The 21,221-nt window shown below is 43.0% G+C and overlaps 1 protein-coding gene across 13 annotated transcripts in view; it reads left to right on the top strand.

Moving 5' to 3' along the window:
• FOXN3 (forkhead box N3) overlaps positions 1-21,221 on the top strand; it is a 648,650-nt gene that overhangs the window by 468,699 nt on the left and 158,730 nt on the right. For all 13 annotated transcript variants that reach the window (XM_069208155.1, XM_069208156.1, XM_069208164.1 and 10 more), the window contains one exon: positions 5,001-5,137. In XM_069208155.1, the coding sequence (XP_069064256.1) occupies positions 5,001-5,137 (137 nt within the window). The remainder of the gene's footprint in view (positions 1-5,000; positions 5,138-21,221) is intronic.

Below are 21,221 nucleotides of genomic sequence, written 5' to 3'. Positions count from 1 at the left end.
AGATATTCATGCGGGTGAGTCGTTTGGTGCCTGATCAAGTGTATTTGGTTCTAAACATGCCTCAAGGATACACCCAGCTGAACCAGGACCATCACTTAGGGCTGCTCACCATCAACAGGAGTGTGTTCTGGGGCTATTCTGTGCCTTTGGAGCCGTCATGCGGAAATTGATTGAGACAACCAGAGTGGCCTTTTGCAATTGTGAATCTGCCATCCAAGTCTTACGTCTTCTGATTTGTGAACATGGTCTTTGTGTGTGAAAATGTAACTAAACTGTGTGTGTGTAAAATGTTATTATCTTATTAAATTGCAAGGTGTGGCCATAGTTGCGGCACCTTGAGAGCAAAACACTTGCTACCAGATTACATTCAAAGCTAGCTGCTTATCTTCATGGTCATTCACAGACCCTACAGTTTTGTAAAAGATGCAACTGGTGTTAACACCTATGCCCCCTTCTTTGTGCCAACTCGCAGTCTTTGCTTCATAAGTACAGCAACGGGTGCCATTGATTGCTTTCATGGTTCTTTCCCTTAGATTTCCTGGCACCAACCTTTGCCGACATTTCAAGTGTGTTGTCATTTTGGATGGGCAGTAAAACTGTGACTCTTCTTTCGGTAGTCCATCTTTGCAATGCTGGTTGGTTAGGAATCACAAGGACACTTTATCTATATGCCCGGTACTGTGGAGTGAACTAACCTGACATAAATTAAACTCAAGCGAATGCACGGCATTGGAATGGGAAAATGAACATGTGTGTTTTGTTTCCCTTGTACAATACTAGCCTAACATAAGTCCAATGCTCTTTTTGAAAAAGGTCATTTACAAATTGACTGTGTGTCCACCATCACCCTTTTGGTGTAGGGAGTGGAGTGCCACCACATTATAGTGATGTGCACATGTGGTGTCCATTGGGTCCATTGCATGCCTGATGACAGAGTGGGCTGCGAGGAATAGTGCAGCAGCAGAAGCCAGCCTCTGCTGGGAGTAGCTGCACTGCTCATTTTCCTAGGGGATCTGGTGACACGTGTTCTCTGGCAGTGAATTTAGTTTATTTTGCATTTTGTAGTGCAGAAATGGCTCTTTCTAAGAAGCTGTGCAATCCTTGGCTCACTATGAATTAACAAATCTGATGATTCTTGTATGTAGCTTGGCAGCTCTGATTGGTGAAATGTTTCTAGGTGAAATACAGGAGCACTGGAATTATGTGATTGTGTGGCTGTGGTGATTTTCATATAATTATAGATTTGTTACATTTGCCACGAAATCCATCATCTTCTGCATAAACTGCAGAGTTTAACAAACTTTTTTTTTTTGCTTCTAGCTCAAACGGTTCAAAATTTACTAAAATGTGAAATCATGTATTGCTGCACATTGGAAGGCCCATTGCAGAGCTGGATTGGTCAACTTTCTATTGCTTATTGTTGTATTTGGGTGTTAAACTGATACTAATGAAGAGCAACTAATGCCCAGAGAGGGTTTCTAAGCTTAAAAATGATGGAATAACGAAGTAATACTGTTACAGAATGTGCTGCATAATTCTAGTGGCCCTGGAGATAGGGTCCATCTTCATGAAATACGACTGCCCCAGCTCAAAATACTCATGCTCTGGTTTTGGGCTGAGGAGAAACTTTCTAGGTAGCTGGGTGGTTGTGCATATATTGAAAACGGTTTTGTGTAGCGCTGATCTTTGAAGGTGGATCCTTGATCTTGTTGGCTGCTTATGCTGTAGCATTTGTTATGTTAGTAGACAAAAAGCCATGGTGTGTATTTCTTACTCTATAAATTGAGTTTTCTACATTTAGAAGATTGGGGGGAGGGGTGTCTATCAACTGTGTTTGAAAACAGTAGCTATAAGTATTAAAATAATAGAAGGAAACAAAATAATTTACGGAGTAAACTACCTTTACAGGAGTTGAAAAACGTCAACACACACATAATCTCACAAAACAACGTATGAACTAGGGTGTAAGATTGATAAAGGTGCTGGCAGGCTTCAACTCTGTGCCTGCATGTGGACCCATGACCCTTTGCAGCACTGCATGGACCCGCAAAAGATTGACCGCTTCTTGGGTCAGCAAGATACCCAAGAAGATTGTGATTTGCACAAGATCAAGTAGCTTGATCAAGCGGCAAAGCGGGATTAGAATTAAACCACTAAATCACATTCACCCTGGAAATTACCATGTTGTGAGTTTGAGTCTGGTGCCTAGTTACAAATCATGAAATGTTATGAAGGAGAAAGTAGAGGAAGATAACTTATTAAGAATAGCAAACCTGTGTTTGTTAAAAATAAATCATGCTACACTAATGATTGTCTTGTCGAAAAATAATACTATTTAGCATTACAAATGTACTGATAAGCAATACTGTTTAACGTTAACAAGATATTAGCTTCAGTTAGCTAGACTCTAGTAAGAGTTTGTTCACGTAGTTTTAAAAATTAATATGAAAACCCTTGAAAATTGCACAACTTTAAAAATTTAATTTGGACTAAGAATTGCTTTTGGGATTTTCGGTTTGAGGGGGTCTTGGGAGATGACCTGACTGTCAATAAGTGAACTGCTTAACATATTCTAACCACTGGAAACTAGGTAATCAAGCTGTGTTGTAAAAGTTTTTATTTGTATGTGCTCTCAATCTTCAGTAGGACACAGAAAATTCCCCACATAAACAGCAGCAATAGAAGCAAAGAACCAGTACAACATAAACAGAGCAAGCCTCTCTTTCTCTGAGTGCATTATTACGACAGTCCTTGGATCATTGTGCATAAGAAGACTGATCCCAGCTTCATGCAGCAACGTGTTTCATTCAGTGATTCGGAGTCCATTATTACATAGTTGGCCCCTGCACCACAGCAGGGCTTGGCCGCCCTGATCCAGGAGGTCATCCCAGTGCAGCAGAACACTGATGGTCCTGATCCCCACAGCAGGGCAATACAGGGTGTTGTGTCTGATAACTCTGAGTGCGATCACAGAGCTGGTCCTTGTCCCTCAGTAGGGGTCAGACACTATAATCCATATCGCCTTACTACCATGAGGACGTGAGTGTCCCGGTTTCCCAGCACATGGTGAGAAACGACTATCAGTGGTTTTGTAGTACATTAGACTGCATTATACAGTTGTGGTTAAGGCACCAGAAGGGAGAGAGGGGATACTGATATAGGGGAGGTAGTATATAATGACAGTGAAGCTTCTGTAGCTTGGGGTGGAAATGATGCTGCACGAACATCTTTCAGCCATATGTATTGTATTCTAGATGGGGTGAGTGTTGCACTAATCGGCGTGATGTTTGCCCAAAGGCACCTTGCCAATATTCTACATTCTATCTAAGAGCAGAGCAGTGCATGACAATATTTTGCAAATTATCTGCACTATTGACTTTATAAATCCAGATTACCCTTCTACAATCTTCCACTTTCTGCACCAGTACCCTCGCTTGTTGACTATTGAGATTATCAGTTTATTACCTCCATTTGATGCCACTGTCTTTAAACCACGCCGTGCTTTACATTTAGATAAACATTTACGATCGGGCATTGGTAGACTTTAAAAAGTGTTCACCACGTGATGATAGACAAGCAGGAAGTCAGGCATGCTTAGGTCCACGTCGAGCGCCTCGGGATTTCAGCTCCCGGGCAGACGGCGGCCACCCTCACGTCACTCCACAGTCTCAGCAGATTGTGCAGCAGAAGCACGGTAATTCCTGGCGTGGGTGTATGTCGGAACACAAATATGATCCTGCTTCCACTCCTAGTGCGATTAATACTCCAGGGCCAAATACATCCAGGCTCCCGCATGGTTCCTGCTAGCACGTATTAACGGCGTTAACGGCATGTTAACCTGTGTTAATTTCAAGATGCTATTGTGTATCGGGGCCATCCAAACGAACAGCCATAGTTTTCTGATACTTGGCAAAAGACAGCAAAGTCTACACATCAATATGAGCAAAGCCATACGCTCCATCTCCGTCTTACTGAGCAGGGCATCGTGGTGTGCAAGCGACCATATGTGCTTCTTCGTGGAGGGGTTTCCGCTTTCGAAAGATGCGCAAGTTTGCTTCAAGGTCGCATGTCGAAAATATGGTGAAATGTGAAGTGGTCATAGGGCACCCTGGTGCCCTTTGTGTTTGTGTAAGAGGTAAACATTTACAGGAAATTATATCAAATTGGCGCCAATTCAGGGTCACCTTAAAGCGTGCCACTGGTGGAGCGATTGATGCTCCAGTTGCTCTAAATCTCTAGGCTTTTAGAATTTTGAAATGTTATGCGTTGATTAAAAGTTCTCAGGATACTTAACAAATGTATCTTGCAATTCCCTACCCAACCTCCTATGTGGATGCGGATACCAACAAAATAGGAAGGTGTTTGGGCGCTGAGCGTTGTGGAAACACAGACCTGGAGAGGCACGTCCAAAACCATAAATTTAATATTGGCTTTTATAGATTGATTTTTACAGACTTACGCTGCATGGCTCCTTTTGTCTGTTGTAGTGGCTGATTACCAAGACTTGTTGGTTTAGCAAATCTGCATTCCTTTACAGCCTCTGAATCTCCCCATTGGGTCATGTGCAGAGAAATGATTGGCTATTGAAATGCTCTTTTGGAATGTTTTGACCACTGTCGCTTAACCGCTCAGTAACTTACTTCAGCATGTTTCGAAGTTTGTTTTTTGGTTGCCAGTGTGTTAAAACAAAATCAATGCAAAATGTACCAATTTGATGCTTTTAAAAAAAGTTCAACTCTTAACGAGTTTACATTAACACAAATCACTGCCACCTTGGCTTCTGTTATGAAGAGCGAACAGCCAGATCACGGGAAATGTGTTACTTGTAATAAAATCTCTATTAACATAATCCAGCATCACTTTCTGAAACGGTGATGAATTCTTTTGGGCTGACTTTAATTTGTATCCTAGAATTTATGCCATTGTTGAGCTCATCTGCTTAGGAAGCGGCAAAGCAAATCATGTCTTGCTCTTTTTAAATGTGTCTCCTTCTGTTACAGAGTATTGGGAAGGGATCCTTGTGGTGTATTGACCCCGAATACAGACAAAACCTTATCCAGGCCCTGAAAAAGACCCCTTACCACGCCTACTCGCACGTGTTCAACACACCTCCTACGTCTCCTCAGGCATATCAAAGGTAAGATTGCTGGAACATGTTCAGTAAATGCTGTTGTGAGTCTTTTCTCTGTAGCTTGTGTGGGGCGCTGCCGCCTGCAGTAGAATGTGCATGCCCATCTGTTGTCTGCCCAAATTAGTATGGTGTGACCTGTATGCCACACGGCCCACAGAGTTCAGCGTTCGTGCATTTGCCAGGATTGGACTGTTGCCCAGTGGACAATCGATGGAAAAATACAATTGACCCGGAAACTGAACAAAGCATGACTAGCTATCTGCAGATACCAAGATGCGATCGGTTACTCTGAGTCCTTTCTAATGTTTCTAGTTAAGACTTAGGGCCTGATTTAGATATTGGCAGATGTTACTCCATCAGAATGGTGCCGGATACCCCGTCCGCCAAAATCTAAGTCCCATTATTCCCTATGGGATTTAGATTTTGGCGATTGGGATATCCATCACCGTTGTGATGGAGTAACCAATCCGCCAATATCTAAATCAGGCCCTTAGTCTCCACCTGTGCCAAACCTATGTACATAGTCATCAAACCAAGCTCAGAAAGCCATGCTGGTTGCGGGAAGTGCTGCCTCTCTCAGAGGAGCCTGGTCCACAGTGCAAGAGCCCGCACCGTAGACAGTCCGCTCCTAGGACTGTGAGGCTCCCATTCCCTCCAAGTCTGGGTGGGTGGCCACACCTCGTCTGTTAACTGTTCTCTTAAACCATTAGGGGATATCTTTCTATATTTCTTCGGGATTATCCAACCCTCGCATCAGAACTGGAATTATTCTTCCCTATGGATAATTTGCTTGCCCACTTTTAATTTATTTCCCTTCCATTTGTCTCTCTTTGTAACTTGGTGGTGGCAACAATCGTTCCCCTGAGCAGTGAGCCCTAACTTCATAGCAAGCCTTACCCACGGTCCACGCGTTCTGGTCAGGCCTTTGGATCGCCGTGAGGTGGCTTCATGAGGTTCGACCTTGAGGGGATTGAGCCGGGTACAGCGCGAAGGCGGCGGGGGCACCTGTCCCGGCTCCAAGTCAGGAGGTCGCTTCCCTTGAGGGTGGAAGGCTCGTCGGAGCCGGCAGCTAGAGAGGATTCTGCGCCCTCTTTTCCTGCCCTGGCCATGTTTGTTCAGGGCTGTAACCTGGTGGCTGTTGTCCATGCAAATGTGGCGTCGCCATGTAAACAGTCGTGGGGGCGGTAGAACCGGTTTGGCGGTAGTTACTGTGTGCTCGTGTGTTGTTTTTTCTTTTGTGCTCGGCCTGCGGTTGATATTGGAAACGAGCTTCTCGTGGTGACGGCGTTGTGAAGGAATACAGGAGGCGTCTTGCCGAGCCCTTCGACGCAGGATGTTTGCTCCTTTGCAAACAATGAGTGGGGAGGAGAACTCATTACAACATTGACCGGTTAAAAACTGCGTAAACACTTGAGCGGATGCTCAAGTTTATGTTTAAAACCAACCGACAGCATCAAATAATGTGCCTACGCAGCTATTTTGTAGTACTTAATAATATTGTTAACGTCTGTTACAGAATTCGTTGTCTTTCTACATTACTTTTCACAGGCAGGGAATGTGATTTGCTTAGAAATGCACAACTTCAGTTATGTGAGGGCATAAGATTAGAAATTGATTTTCTGAACCTATAGTCCTTTACGAAGGGACTGGTCCACTCGTCCGCCCACCATGGACTGCAGTGTGAAAAAATCCCATCATAATTTATGCGACCCCAAGGTCGGTGCAGTGTTTCTGTTGAGGAATAACTGTACAAACCCTGTGTGCAGTGCATCGTATTGGGGCAAATGCTGCTTCTGTTGATACGTATACTATGTGTGAGGCATTCACACTTCCAGCGTCAGTGATTACAAGCGAAAGGGCAGAGTGATGCCATAATCTAAGATGGCGGCCCCGTGAATGTGACTTCAGACCCTACCGCCATTGACAGGCGCATTCATCTTTAAGACTGGCCGAGTTGTTGCTTTCACTGGCGCCTTTCGGTAGCGCCAGTCTCCGAGCTCGCGTTTCCGCTCGAGGGGCCGTGGTGTTTCCTTAAATAGAGGCTGATGGTCTGCTCTTGCAGCCATCTTTAATGGTGTGGATCGACGGGACGCCACCGCATATCCATTACACTCCCTACAGTCTCGTGAAGAGATGTCCGCGGTTGGCTGCTGCAGTGAAGTATTTTGTGTTTCTCATTTTGTAAGTCCAGCATTTGCTCGGGCGGGTGACGCACAATGCCACCTTTCAAGGCGCATCAGCGAAGTTCCCGGGCATCTCTGTTGAAAAGCATTCCATCACATGCCCTGACAATCCATCTTCAGTGAGAGATTGGGAGGAACAGCTGGGCTTTCGGAGGAGAGTGCTGTATATCTGCCCTTGCTAGGCGATTAGCGTGATGGTAACCATAGCAACCCGGCCGTCGCCATGGCAACACATAGCCGAGACAGGTGCAGTTGCATCACAAGGCTGTTTGTTGCCTGGCAAAAGGACAGGCCATTAGCACGTAGCGATACGCTGTTGCCCTGGCAACGGATAACCCGCCATAGCTGCTACAGTTGGCTTGAAGCCCTTTTTGAAAGGATGTTGTACCTGCTTTTGTCTGTTTTCATGAAAATCAGAAGGCGCATGCTTTATCGGAGATGACAACTCGAGGTCAGATGGCTTTGCGAGATTTAATCAAAATGGGAGTCTGGCAAACAACAGGGCCAGATTGTTTCAAAATGTGCACCGAGACATTGCGCCGAGCCCAGAGAGCGAATGCTGGCTCTCTTCCTTTATAGCGGTGGACGGGCAAATCCTAAAATAATGCATGTGTAATTTCTTAACGGAGGTCACCCCTTCCTCCTCACCAGGCACGCTTAAGCGGCTGTCAGGTGGGATTTGCAATCGTTACGCTCGTTTGGAAAATTGAAAAATAATTTGGAGGTCTTTGGTGCAATTGCTTAAAAAGATTGCATTTGGTTACTTCTAACAAAAAAAAGGTGCAGGTGGAATTGGTTAACATTCCTGATATGGTCAGAAGCGGTGTGTACTTAACGAACCAACAAAGATAATCAAGATATAAATTAGGTTCCCCACGGGGATTTTACGACATGGCCCTGATTTTATTTCTCTTTTTTTCAAAACGGTTTACTCAGGAGCGAGGTTGTGATGTTCGTGATCACTAGATGGCAGTTGCTGATGGTTCATTTTGTGTGGCGTGAGATACCTGCAGTTCCCGCCGGAGTGCCAGTCCCTGGGGAACTATCGGAAAACGAAGGCGCATGCAGAACATGTCATTGGTGGGTTTATGTTCACTGCAGAGTGAGGGGTGGGGTACAGAAAACGCGAAGCTTCATTTTACTCCTCAGTCTTCGAACATAAGAGCATTGTAGTGAAGGAGGCCAGGATTTACCTGGTTTATCACGGTGCGCCCTTTCTTGTGGCTAGAAAGTACAAAAATAGAAGAAAAAAAATAGTGTTTAACAATTTGGTTTAAAAACTGAGCCTGCCCCTTTCCACTTTTGATGTGGCCTTAGAAGTCTTTTCAGAAATTCAGATTTTGTACAATACGTTTTTGTCTATACCCTTTTATATTCCATATTACTTGAAATAGTCCTAATAAAAATCCACTGTCCAAGCAAAGTAACATTTATAACAAGGTAACGGAGCGTTTATCGGCTCGCTGTTGATTTTAAAGAGAGAGCTCCTTTTATGTCGGGTTGCTGACTGAGTCAGGCAGACTAGGAACATTCAAGATCCGCATTGTACTTGGTCTTCCTGAACCAGACCCCAGAGCATTGGATGTCTCTGCACACCGAGGATTGGTGAGAGAGCTTCAGGGCTCTGCCCTGCCAGTGAAGAATAACGTTTAGAGGCTTATTGTATTGAAAACTCTTTTGAATAATGACCTTATTTTGATATGTATGAGTTTGAGTGTCTTGTTGATGATCCTTCACAGTCTATTGTTTCTCACTTCATTCCTAATATCTTGTGGACACCTCACTGAGTGAGAGAAGGAACCCCACCATATCCTAGAAGTCTTATAGTGAAGTTCACATTTTTTGACGAGGTGAGTAAAATGCATTAATTAGGGCATCATTGCAGATAAACCCCCTGGCCACCCTTAATGTACTAGACTGTAAATGGCAAAGAAAAGGCTGAGTAGGTTAGCCAACTATTTTGTTTTTGTTTATTTTAGAATAATATTGGGTGTGAATAGATTCTGCTCTAAAACATAGCCGTCCATTGTAATGTCAAAATACATCACTTTATCAAATACTACACCAAAAATACAATTTCAAATAAAGTTTTTCAACTGATTATTCAATGGGAGTAGACACTGAACTGACCTTAAGTTGTTGGTTAAATAACTATTGGCAGTGGTAGATTAACACTTAATACATTGTGCTATACTCTTGGACTGTGAGGTCATCAAAAACAAAATGGGCTTGCTGCTCTAGGTTGTTGCACCTTATGAGTTTTATTTTATCTCTCGTCCAGGTAGGCTTTGAAGCTTGTGTATGGTTCAGAGGTCTAGAATACATAACATAAATATCATCGTTGCCTACAGGTATGTGCATCATAATATCATCCAAGATTCTGATTCACCCTATGGTGCTATGGATTCAGACACTTGGTATTGAGTGAGGTGACCTGGATGATGAAGCTATCCCTAAGGATGTTTTTGGGTCTCCTTTGAGACAGTGCATGCCCTGTTGCTTTCGAAATATTTTGTTAGCTTAAAGGGGGCTTAGAGCTCGCCCATTGATTATCATTGGTTGTCTCCATGGTTACTTTTAATTACTGGTTCTTGTTTGATCAGTGCCTCTTGGTTTCACTTCCTCTTAGTGTGTTTCTCCCTCTCCTGGAGCATGGTCCAAGTACTGCTTCTTATTCCGGTGCAGTGTCCTTCCACTTCTCACGCTTTCTCTGAGGTACCTTTTTACTTGCAGCACACGCCATATGAGTGCACATGTTTGCAGGCTGTCTCTGCCCCTCTTATGTCAAGTTCTGCATCATTACTTGCCTAGTCTCTCTTCCCGTCCCATCCTGTGTTGTTACTCGACCCATCCTCGACTCTGCGTTGTTTCTTGACCTGCCCATTCCCCATTTATGCTTCCCCTTCACCTGCCATTGCTTGCCACATCCCATGCCCTACCCCTGTTGTTGCTTGTTCCAACCCCTAGTCTCCTCTCCCCATTGTTGCCTGCACCCTCCCTCCCCACTACCTTGCCCACCCACCTAAAAAAAAAGCCTATGACACAGCCAGGGCTGGCCACTTCACTGCTCTTTTTTTCCTCTCTAACTTTAGGCATGGTGTACCGCAGGTGTGCTGCTGTACAGCATGCTAAAACACATCGACGAAGCCAATAACTCTCACACAGACCAGACCTATTAGCTTTGCCAACGCTTGTTTTATCGCCTTCTTGCATCCTTTCCGGACGTTGAGGTTGTCTTGGATTGGTGAGTGCTTGGAAAACCAATCACAAAGCAGTGGCTGACTTTAGATACCCCCATAGGACCCTTTTGCATAACTGGAAAGCAATAAAAGTGTATTCTAATATGTTTACTACAATATATGAAAATTGGTTAAAAAATGTTAATTTATTTAGTGTGAAAGAGAAATTTACTGCTGGCGTTTTAGGCTATAGGGTAGCTCTTTAGATATCTCTGTTACTATTTTTCTTTAGTTTTACAGTCTCTCACTTGAAAGGTTGTAGTGCCAAAGCCAGTACTCGTTCTCCTGTGCTGATTCTGTTTTTTATTTAAACCTATCTGTCTTTTGTGAAGTTTGAAAGGTAGATGTCCTCTCACAACCCATGGCCCTGTTTTCCTAATATGATGCCCGCACGAGTAAGGGGGGGGGGGGGGGTCAGGCAATATACAATTACACTTTTTTTTTTTTTAGCTCCTCTCATTACGTCCTTTAATAGCCCTAGTTAATTTTGTAGGTTTTCACGCCACACGTGCTTGCAAAATCTTTTGTGAATAAAAAAAAGTGTAAAAAGGGGCAAGAACCTGCCCCTTACTTACCCGAACCTACCATTGGCTTAGTCCAACGTTGCTCTAATTTACGTGCTTCTGATAGTCCGGCACGTTGTCTGCTTTCACTTCTGCTCTCTGCTGCTTTGCAGTCCTCTCTTCCTTGCCGTCTGGTGGATTTTGGACCAAGTACTCCTACCTGTCACTGCCATTTGCTAGTGGCCAGTCTCCGTCCACTGGCTACTTCACTGTGAAGGTACTTTTTTTTTTTAATTTACACACACACTCCATTTGCACTACCGCTCTCCTCTCCCTCTCAAACAAGACAAAACGCAAGACAAAACCCTCTTTCCTCCCGTCTTCCTTGCATTAGTTGCTTCTTGAACAACACATACGGGAACCCAGCCTAATGCCATTAGAAGGGCCGATACAGACTTTAAAAGCAACAGCCAATTAAAAACTAATTCTTAGTGTAGTCACAGCATTAACATGTAGTAGGCAAAAATCCACCTAAGCATTACACCCAGAGAACAGCCAGCAAGCTTACAAAGAAAAAAAAAAATGAAGGCGCTGGGAAGGCTAAATAAGCAGAAAGCACCCACTGAGACCGCGCAGAGAAGCTAAAAGTCCGCAGGTGTTTTATGACTGGAGACTGAGCGGGGGCAAATCATTGGTAGTCTGCTGAGAGGTGTGTAAGACACATGGGCAGCAGGTAGAGCTTACCACTTTAAAACCCACGCTGCAGCCCTACGCGGTCTCCAGCTTTTACCTTACAACGTCTAAGGTTTCTGCAATAAAACAGACAAGCTAACACATGAAAGAAAACAAGTACAGCCCCACCGTATCCCCAGTGATTTCGAACCAGTAGTTTAACATTGCCAACACATTTTTATGGTCTTGGACATGCTCCCTGGCTGTAGTGAAAACCCCATAAGCCTCAGTGGTGGCTGGTGATGCCTGCACTCTACCCCACGTCGATGTGTTCCTCTGGGGGTGACACTTATCCGAGGCACAGTGGGTCTCCATACCAATCTACAAACCACCATACATAGTACACAGTCCAAGTCATGCTGCATTTTCATCTGAGTTATTACCCAACTCAAGTGTATTTGTTTTATCCATCGCGGAAGGATAAACAGCTGAGTCCTCAAGCTCAAGCGCTGAAGTTTTCAAAGCTCTTCTTGCTGCAATAACAGAAAGCTACCCTTTACAAATTGTGTGTCGTGCCTTCCTTTAACATGAAAAATGCAAGGACCCGAGTCCAAGAGTGATTCATTAATAAGGGCGAGGGCATGGCACCAGGAATCCTTGCCTGTTGTCTGCCTAGGACACCTGGCATAATACCATTTCAACACAGATAAATAGTCCTACTTGGATAATGGCGCAGTATAGCACAGACTCGACATGAAGATATTGCAGTGCTTTACATGAGCACCACTTACACTGCACAGGGACACTCATTGTTAAAACATGTTGCACATCGGCACGAGCTGCTGTGGCTTAAAGTAAAAAAAAAAAAACTCCGTACGACGTGGTTGACGCTAGCTACGTCATAGCACTTTAAAAAAAAAAACTTTAAGCCATGTTGTACAGCAGCTTGCACTGCTGCATACCATGTCTAACTAGACAGTGACAAACTCAATAGAATTCGCAATACAAATTATACTGGCTTTGCCAATGCTTGTTTTGTGTTTCTTGTTGGTTTTGAGGCAGAGCTAACTCTTGTAGAAAGCACCACAGCAGCAGAGTAATATTTGTAACTTGTGACTCCATTGCAGTCCACTGTTGCACCTGTACTACAGCAGTTTTCGTGTGACTGAACATGGGTGACAGTGGGAACTAGCATATTGCTCCAAACCCCTCATGAATGTCAGGTGACTTTCCCTACGTCCCCCACCCCCCTCCCATCACCACTAATGTCCTGTCTTCACAACTCGAAGAGCAAGAAATGGAATAACACTGTTGAAGCTGAGAGGCGGCTGCTGTGGCGGTCCGAGTATTTCTTTGCTTCTCTATTGAGGTTCACAATCCAGTTCATTTTTATGGGCGAGCACAAAGTGCTCCGTCCATTCAGTAATATCTCTTTGGGCTTTAAACCACGCCCATACCACGTCAGTCACTTACATTGGCTCGTGGGCTTGCCTTTTAAAATCCGCTTGCTTTCATTTGTGAAAGGCATGCATACACCTTTTCCGGTGTTTAGCCCACCTACACAGCACCGGTAAAGTACCAAAAACATTAGAGGCTCGATGTTTACAGCCTGGAGTCCGGACTACTTTATCTGTTTATTTTACATGCAGCGCGATCGTGCTGGATTTTACATAGCGCAATCGCGCTGCGTTTTTTTTTTGCTTTACAACACTAATAGCTCTAACTCGAACAAATGCGAGACCAGTTGCATTGAAAATGCTTGTTGGGATTGGGGTGTTTCTGATGTGGTGCAGAATAGAAGCCTAGCTTGTAGGAGTGGCACTGCTCCACCTAGAGGTGAAAGGGTTATAACAGTACCAGGTCTTGTTCCACAGTGCACCGTGCGTCAAAGGACTCTTTAGGCGAGAGCAGGCTTCACAAAAATCAGTACCAGGCCTAACAAATCCACATGCAACTCCGTTTGTAAATCAGATCCATAGAAAGGAAAGTATTCCCAAATTCTTCCTTTTTATTATCTATTCTATGTTGGATGAAGAAAAAGGCATATGCTTTTCGTAACTTTATGTGAAATAGTCAATCTTCTCTTGGAGTTTTACATAGTTTAACATTGCCATCGGCCTTATATGAACTATGTTTTTGAGAGTATAGTTTAAGTTGTTGCCTATTATTTAGCGTGGTTTCTAATCTCTTCAGCAAGCATCCAAGCAGATTTAGACAGCATATGACTCTTTCAGCATAGCGTAAGAGAACAAGACAACTCGGTATCCACATATCTGCTGTCAGCAGACTAATATCCTCATGGTGTCTTGCTCCCTCTTTGAATTTTTTTCAGTAATTTACATTTCTGCAGCACCACCCAGTTCCATGCGCTCTGAATGCTGCCTCTGTCTGTCCAGCATTATGAAAAGGCTCAGTTTTTGAGTGTGTGCCAGAATGGCGAACTGCATTTCAGTTTGAGGTTAAAGGTCACAAAGATACATGCATCACGAACTGCGATCCTGTTAATATATTTTTTCAATTTAGTTGCCATGGTGTTGAACAAGGACTGTTTCTTTGGCGTTACATTTATAGAATTATATAATGGTGTTTTTTTGGCCGAAAAAATGTTTCATAGGCATTTAGGATGAAGGTTTATAATTCTGCTACAAACTAGTAGACCCATTTGTTGTTAAGTGTCCATGGAGGACTAGGTGCCCCACATTTTGAGTATAACCACTCAACATTTAACAGATTTAGAGCTATTGGATGTAAATCTGTTGCGTGCAGATATCCTGAAAGTCTGCCATGGGCCCCACCTTAGTGCACAAACATTAGATACACCGAGAGTCTTGGCAATGAAGATGTATAATTGTTCCATGATTACGAAATAGAAAACTATTAAAAGGTATCAGATAGGTTTCCTCCTTTTGGCCCATATAGTTGACCCGAAACACCTATTAACACAAACCTGGCGTACAAGAGCTGCTAAAGCCCACTCATGTTGTCACCCTTTCAGAAGTTCTGACTGGACAACGTCTTTAAAGAGCAAACTGTTTTTGATGCTATGTGAAAAATGGTAGACACACACCATGTTGTAGATTTTCAGGCCTACACCAAGTTCTCCAGTTCTCATCTTTTGGATTATTATGAGCATTGAGAATCAACAAGCACCTTTAGGGGAAATGGACATTTGTACTTTTAGCCTTTGTTTCCTAACACGGAGAACATTTTTTATTTGAAAAAAAAATCCCTTAACCTAAACCATCTTAAAATGGTTGCTTTCCACATTTGCATCCTCCACTCTCATGATTCTTCCATAGGGTCTCTCTTAATCCTACCACTAGGTCACATATTCAGCCGGGCACAAAACTGAATTATCAGCTGTCATAAGCTTCATTTGTGCTCAGAGATGTTATAGATCTTGATGTGGTAGATCAGGATCTGGACATCACATGTTCAGATGTAGCTTTTCTGCTGGTATGTGCCACATAGTTTTGTGAATCATGCTTATTGAGCTGGTTTTAATATCTACAGGTGGCTTTTTAATACAACGCATTTTCTTACTTCATGTAGCCAGATTTCGTTATTTGCATTTTACTGAGTTTTTTTCCACTGTTTCATTCACTTTTGTTTCCTGTTGTCACTCTCTTCTGAAAAACAGTGTTTGCTTCTAGCTACATTTATCGCTGGGAATTGCTATTTCTGAGATTTTAAATAAGTTTTAGTAGCAGCTTGCAACATAGCACAATAAGTTAAGTCCTCACAGGAGAGATCTATATGAACTCTATAGGTCACAGGCTTTCATTGTTCTTTCATGTGATATGAGCTGTCTGGGTGTAAATTGGCTTTTTATGGTGTTAGCTTAAAATCTTTTCAAGGCAGGTGCAGCTGTTGTCACACTAGCGTTTTAAGTCTTAAGTTGCATCTAATACAGTCATTTACAGTCTCCTATGTCTGCAGGATTCAACATGATTTATAGAAAACTAACAGGGGGTGAAATGGGAGCCATGATGAACAGCAAACTCGTGTGCAAAAACGAGTATCTGCATTAAACCGTTTTTAAATTGTACTATTTAAAATATGACACCACTCGAGAAACTCGAGGAAATGTAGATTATAGTAAATATCTCCATTGTTTTCAATAATTGTAGATTTTTTATGATAAATAAAAATGGCCTTTAGCTACTGGCATATAGCTAAGGGATACATTAGTGAGTACGTCATACAGTATTATAGTAGTGGTCACCACATGTATGGTTACCTGTAGAAGCCTCCCCAGTGCCTGAGGCAGGGTAACCAATAGCAGCATTAAAACATTTTTCAATGTAAAATGACACAACATAACTATACTATACTGTACTATAACAGCAATAAAAACAAGTGTTCTCTGGCACTGGGAAAAGTACATCAGTAGTAATTCTCTCCAAGTCTCCACGAATCAAATGTATTTTGGAATTGCAATACCTTTGTGCCTAACCATCATCTTGTCAGTTTTTGAAAAGTCACATATTTCCCCACCAAATTTGAGTTCTTAAATATTGCTAGACTCAATTTTCCTAAATTAAAGTAATTTTCAGGAGAATATTTTCTTTTTTAGTTGTAGTAAATACACCTGTGCCCACCAAACACAGGCCTGACATCTTTATTATTTGCTTGCAAAAATGAGACTCTTGCTGACTCTGCCTCGCATGCCAATATCTCGTGCCAAGTGTGAACACCATAATGCCAAGAATGCCCACAATAAATCAAGGATGTCCATGATTATGTGAAGGATAGCATTTTTTAGAGCAAAGGTACCAACAATATGTTAAGAATGGTCCTCCTTCTACCAGGATCATTGTTATGCAAGAGCCGGAGAGCATAATGCTAGGGATGCTGACTGTGAAAGCAATGACTCCACCAGGCCCATATCCTTGTGTCTTCGTTAGGCACTGTTATGCTAGTAGTGCCATGAACAAGTGTGTTAGCAGTATGTCTAGAAAGCTGACCATTCTGCCGGGGTTGGCCAAGGTTAGGTGAATGATGCTTACAATATGTCATGCACGACCATTGCTCCACCTGTCCCCTCTTAATGTTCTATACGGCGTGGACTGTCTGCAGGTCTGAGGCCGTCCATAGAGAAACACCACACTGGACAGGCAGAGACACGAGTGTGCATATGTGCGTGTACCCACAGCCTCCTTGCACTTGCAGCATTTATCTCTTTTCTCCTACTCTGGCCCTGGTCTTTTTCTGCTCATTGGCTGTTCTCACACTTATCCTGCTACCCTTCACTGACACTCGCCCGCATTCCTACACCCTCTTCTCCCATTGTTTTCCTTTTTTTGGGGTTGCCCACTCGATGGCTAGATGTGTGTCTCACAGTATGAAACTGCAACATGACCAGTTGCCATGCTGCATGGTGGCAGGTTGCATTGAAGGCCAGCAGGGTCAGTCACATGAGTTTTAGCACATACCTCTGTGGCCCGCAGATGACATAGTGTGCCTGCATTCCACCCCACACAGGCCTCTAACGCCCAACATTAGGGGCTGTTCTGTTGGAAAATATGTCCCAGTATAAATGATGTGCCCTTACATTCCACCTTAAGAAAGGATTGTGGTTCTCTTCACTCTTAATGGTGTTTACAGTCTGCTCCGGCCGGATGGCGTCTGCTTTGCCGTTCACATTCCGTTGTCGGTGCGACTGCCATTATTTTGTTTGTTGGTACAGGATTACTTCTTGAAAGTAATTTAATGAGCCTCTTCCAAGGTAATGATGTTCTTAATGGTTATCTCTCAAATATTGACAGGCCTGAAGAAAAATTGCTTTTTTATTGAGGATTCTACAATTGCTTTCAATTTTCACACAGCAAATCTGCTCCTCGTATTTCCCAGAACTTAATTTTAGCAATTTGAAAAGTTTCTGCAACAGAGATCTTTCATAATTGGGGTTTTTTCCAAGAGCAATTGTAGGAAACGCGCAGCAGTGATAGTGATGTAACAGTTTGTGTGTTTATGGCACTCTTGCTACTAGATGATGCTGTTTTGCAGCCCTGTAAGTGCCAGGAGTTACTGTTATCCATCTCCCTTGTCTTCAGTTTGTTGACATCGGGAAAATAAATAGTAGCCTCCTGTGCTGGGTTTCACACACAGACTGCTGCACAAAATGCCGTTTTCCCCTGTGGTATCTCGCCAATGTAGGCAACGTGACAACGTAAATTGGCATTCCGCTTTTCAGTCCATTTCATTTTATTTTGTGTCTCTGCAGTCTTTAAGAGCATGCAGTTTTACAGTTTATTGCACGTGTCCTAGTCTCCAGGAAGGAGTATGCCACATCTGATGAATTTCACCCAGTTTACCCTTTGAGACCTCCCCACCTGTTATTTTCCTGCCCCCCCCCCCCCCCCCGGTTCTACTGTAGGCACAAGATTGCCAGGGCTGATCCTTACACTGGCTTCTTGACCCTGAATTTTAACTTCTTCAGTCCAAAGGTGTATATATTCATAGTCTGAACTTCTCCTTTAGCCTATGCACAACAGAACCCCTTCTTGTACCTCTAAACGGATGTTCTCCTTGAGGGTGCAAACGCAAGGTGGAGCCTGGGTCCTGAGGCATGGTGGTTTTTAGGGTGACATGCTGGCGAGCCATCTGGTAGCTACAGCCTACCCAAAAGAAACCTTAGTAGGAAAATGGTGCATTATTCCATGGCTAGTAGAGTGTGAATGGATTATGGACAGCACTTGCATCAACAAGAAACTGCTAAACTAATATTGAAAGTAAATTAACTTGTACTTTCATGTCTAAGTCTCACCACCCACACTCTCCAGTCATCCTTAAGGAATATCCTGAGATCGTGGGACCCTACTTTACTTCATTTAGAGGTACCCTAAAACACCAGTGCTCTTTGTTTCTCCTCCAGTAACAGACTTTGATTGACTTCAGTTCTTTAAATCAAGTTTTCCTCTCTTTTCTGGTATGCAGCTTGGATATTTCTGCATTTTTTTCTGCTGGTGGCTCCTTTGTTTCTGCTCTCGTTTGCTGTGACCAACATTTCTCTTCAGTTTCCCAGTCAAGATTGTGCTCCGCACTGCCATGGTTACACTTACTATTACTATCACACACTTAATCGATGCAGGTGAGAATCCGTTTATTACATTTGGCTCCGGCTCTTCGATATCATAGTAATCTTCTTTTGCATCTTCTCAGGGGAGCGTCCCTATGTCCTAAGGCCTTCCTTTCTGACCCTTACGTGCTGCTCCAAGACCCGATCACGTCCAGGTACTCTGCTGCTTTGGCTTCCAGTTGATGGCTCTGAGGTTAAGGCTTCAAACGTGCTTATCCTTTTGTGCCTTCTTGGCCTTTATGTCGTCACAAATCACTCCTGTCAATCTCCTGACACCTGCCCTCCTGGTCTGTAGCTTTGAATTACCTTAAACTCCATTTGAAAATGTTACGTGTAAATGAGAAATCTACAGTTAGTTTGTCATTTTTGTTAATTTATTTGATTTATTTTTTGGTTTATGTTGAATACATTGATAAGGTAGACTGCATTATCAGGAGGTGTGTAAGTGGTGCATGCTAATTATTTTAGCGTTCTAAATTTGAGTTTTGTGCCCCTCAAGATCTCTGAGCAGGTGCGGTCCACCGGCAGCTCTAAAGATGTTGATGTTCTGGAGGGATCTTGGTTTGCAAATAGGTTGTTCGACCATGTTCGGTCTTGGGCGGAGAAGTAGCCACCCCCATGCCCTTGTTTTTTATGTAGATATTACACATTTCAGAATAGTCGCGGATCGCAGTGGGAGGTGTTTCTCTGGAATTCGCCTCGTACTCTGCCGGTCATCGGCCCTGCAGCTTATTCACTGACTGGAGACGGACGCCTCTGATCTACCTTTACTTTTACTTACTTCTGGCTATCTGCGAAAATATAAAGTGGGGATAGTTGGGCTGATGGATTTTGTTTTTTATATACCGTTTTTCCCCAGGAACCAATTTTACTGTTGTCAACAGATAAGAGACTATTCCCAGGAATGATACAAATCTTATTATCGTTAGCCGGAAGTAATCATGTGACTTCGACCGTGAATGATACACTTTCACTTAATAGAGAATAAAGTGATACTGAAATGCACCTATTGTCGTTTTTCCTCTGGTGTTGACATCAACTACTGTTATCCAAAAATAATTAGAAAGCAAATCATGCCTTTGGACTTATCTAGTATTTATCTCCATGTCTGTTCTGGATTTCCTTGTTGATCAAGTTGTGAGAAAAAATAAAATCTTGCTTTACAGTATATTTTCTTTTAGTTCGGCCATCACCACGATTTATGTTTATAAATAAGTGTGTGTGTATCAATCACTTTGAGGCTCAAGCGATACTGCTCCATCGTCGGGCTGGAAGGGTAACTCTTTTGTCATGCACAGGAATGAAGTAAGATGTCAGTTTTCTCTGTCTTACATATGCTACAAGGCTAATTGCTCTGTATTCATATCTCTTTTGGAAACTTACAGTGATTTTGCGAACACTTCTCTTGATTTTACTCTGGGGCAGAAATCAAACCAAAACTGGAGTAAAGGGCTCAGCAAGCAGGTACTCTAAATAGTGAGTACCTGCTCTTCTATATTTCAATTTAAAGCACTGGTGAAAAGGTTTGGGCTCTCTAAGGTTACAGTCAGGATATGGTTAATTGTCCGAAATGGATTTCATTCTCTTATGCTTTCTAAAGGGTTCCTCATAATTCTCAAAGCCATGTAACTTTATTTTTCCTTGTTAAAGGGGTCCCTATGTTGAGTTCTGCATTATTGCATTTTTCAACTTATGCATTCCTCATTATTAGATGAACCCAGCGCTTTAAGTAGCAGGATAATTGGTCTAAATCTCCATAGCCCCCATCTTGAGCTCTCAAAAGAACTAGGGACTGCTAACAGCAATGTTCCTATTCATTCAGGTTTCAAGACTTCATCAGCCAGAAACATTACGCGCTTTCAAAGACCAACTGCTCCCTTCTCTCGGCACAGGGAAAGACTCTGTAACAAGTACTCCACCTCAGGCTTCCTGACCTTCGGTCTTGTTTGATAAAGTGTTTCTTGTCGTGTTGCAGTGTGGCCTGCTGGGATTGAAATGCAGCAGAGAGGTTCTGCAAGACTTATTGAGTCAATAAATAAAGTAGGGGATGTCTTCTAGTTGTTCATGTGGTTCTTGTTGAACTACGAGGCCAGAGTTCTAATTCTTTGAAATAAGTTCTACCAAATTGCATCATCCTGGAAAGGGAAGTCAGTCACCTGGTAGTCATACCCTTACCTACTGTAGTGGGAGCATTTAGAACATGGTCATTCCAGAGTCAAACACTGTATAAGATACTAGACAAGGGCATGCCAATTGCAGTATGAATGTATCAAGCTAAGCCTTCTACTGGGAGTCATTACGCGTAGAAAATCTTGGCTCTGCCCTATGGGAACATCGTTCTGGGAAGCCTTGATTCTTATACTAGTTTAGAAAATCTCTAATGTCTGAAACTGGGCTCTGTAGAGAAATGAT

The sequence above is a fragment of the Pleurodeles waltl genome, chromosome 9 (genome assembly GCF_031143425.1).
Source record: "Pleurodeles waltl isolate 20211129_DDA chromosome 9, aPleWal1.hap1.20221129, whole genome shotgun sequence".
NCBI lineage: Eukaryota > Metazoa > Chordata > Amphibia > Caudata > Salamandridae > Pleurodeles > Pleurodeles waltl.
The sequence above is the reverse complement of the archived record's forward strand: the minus strand, read 5'-3'. Positions and strand labels throughout refer to the sequence as shown.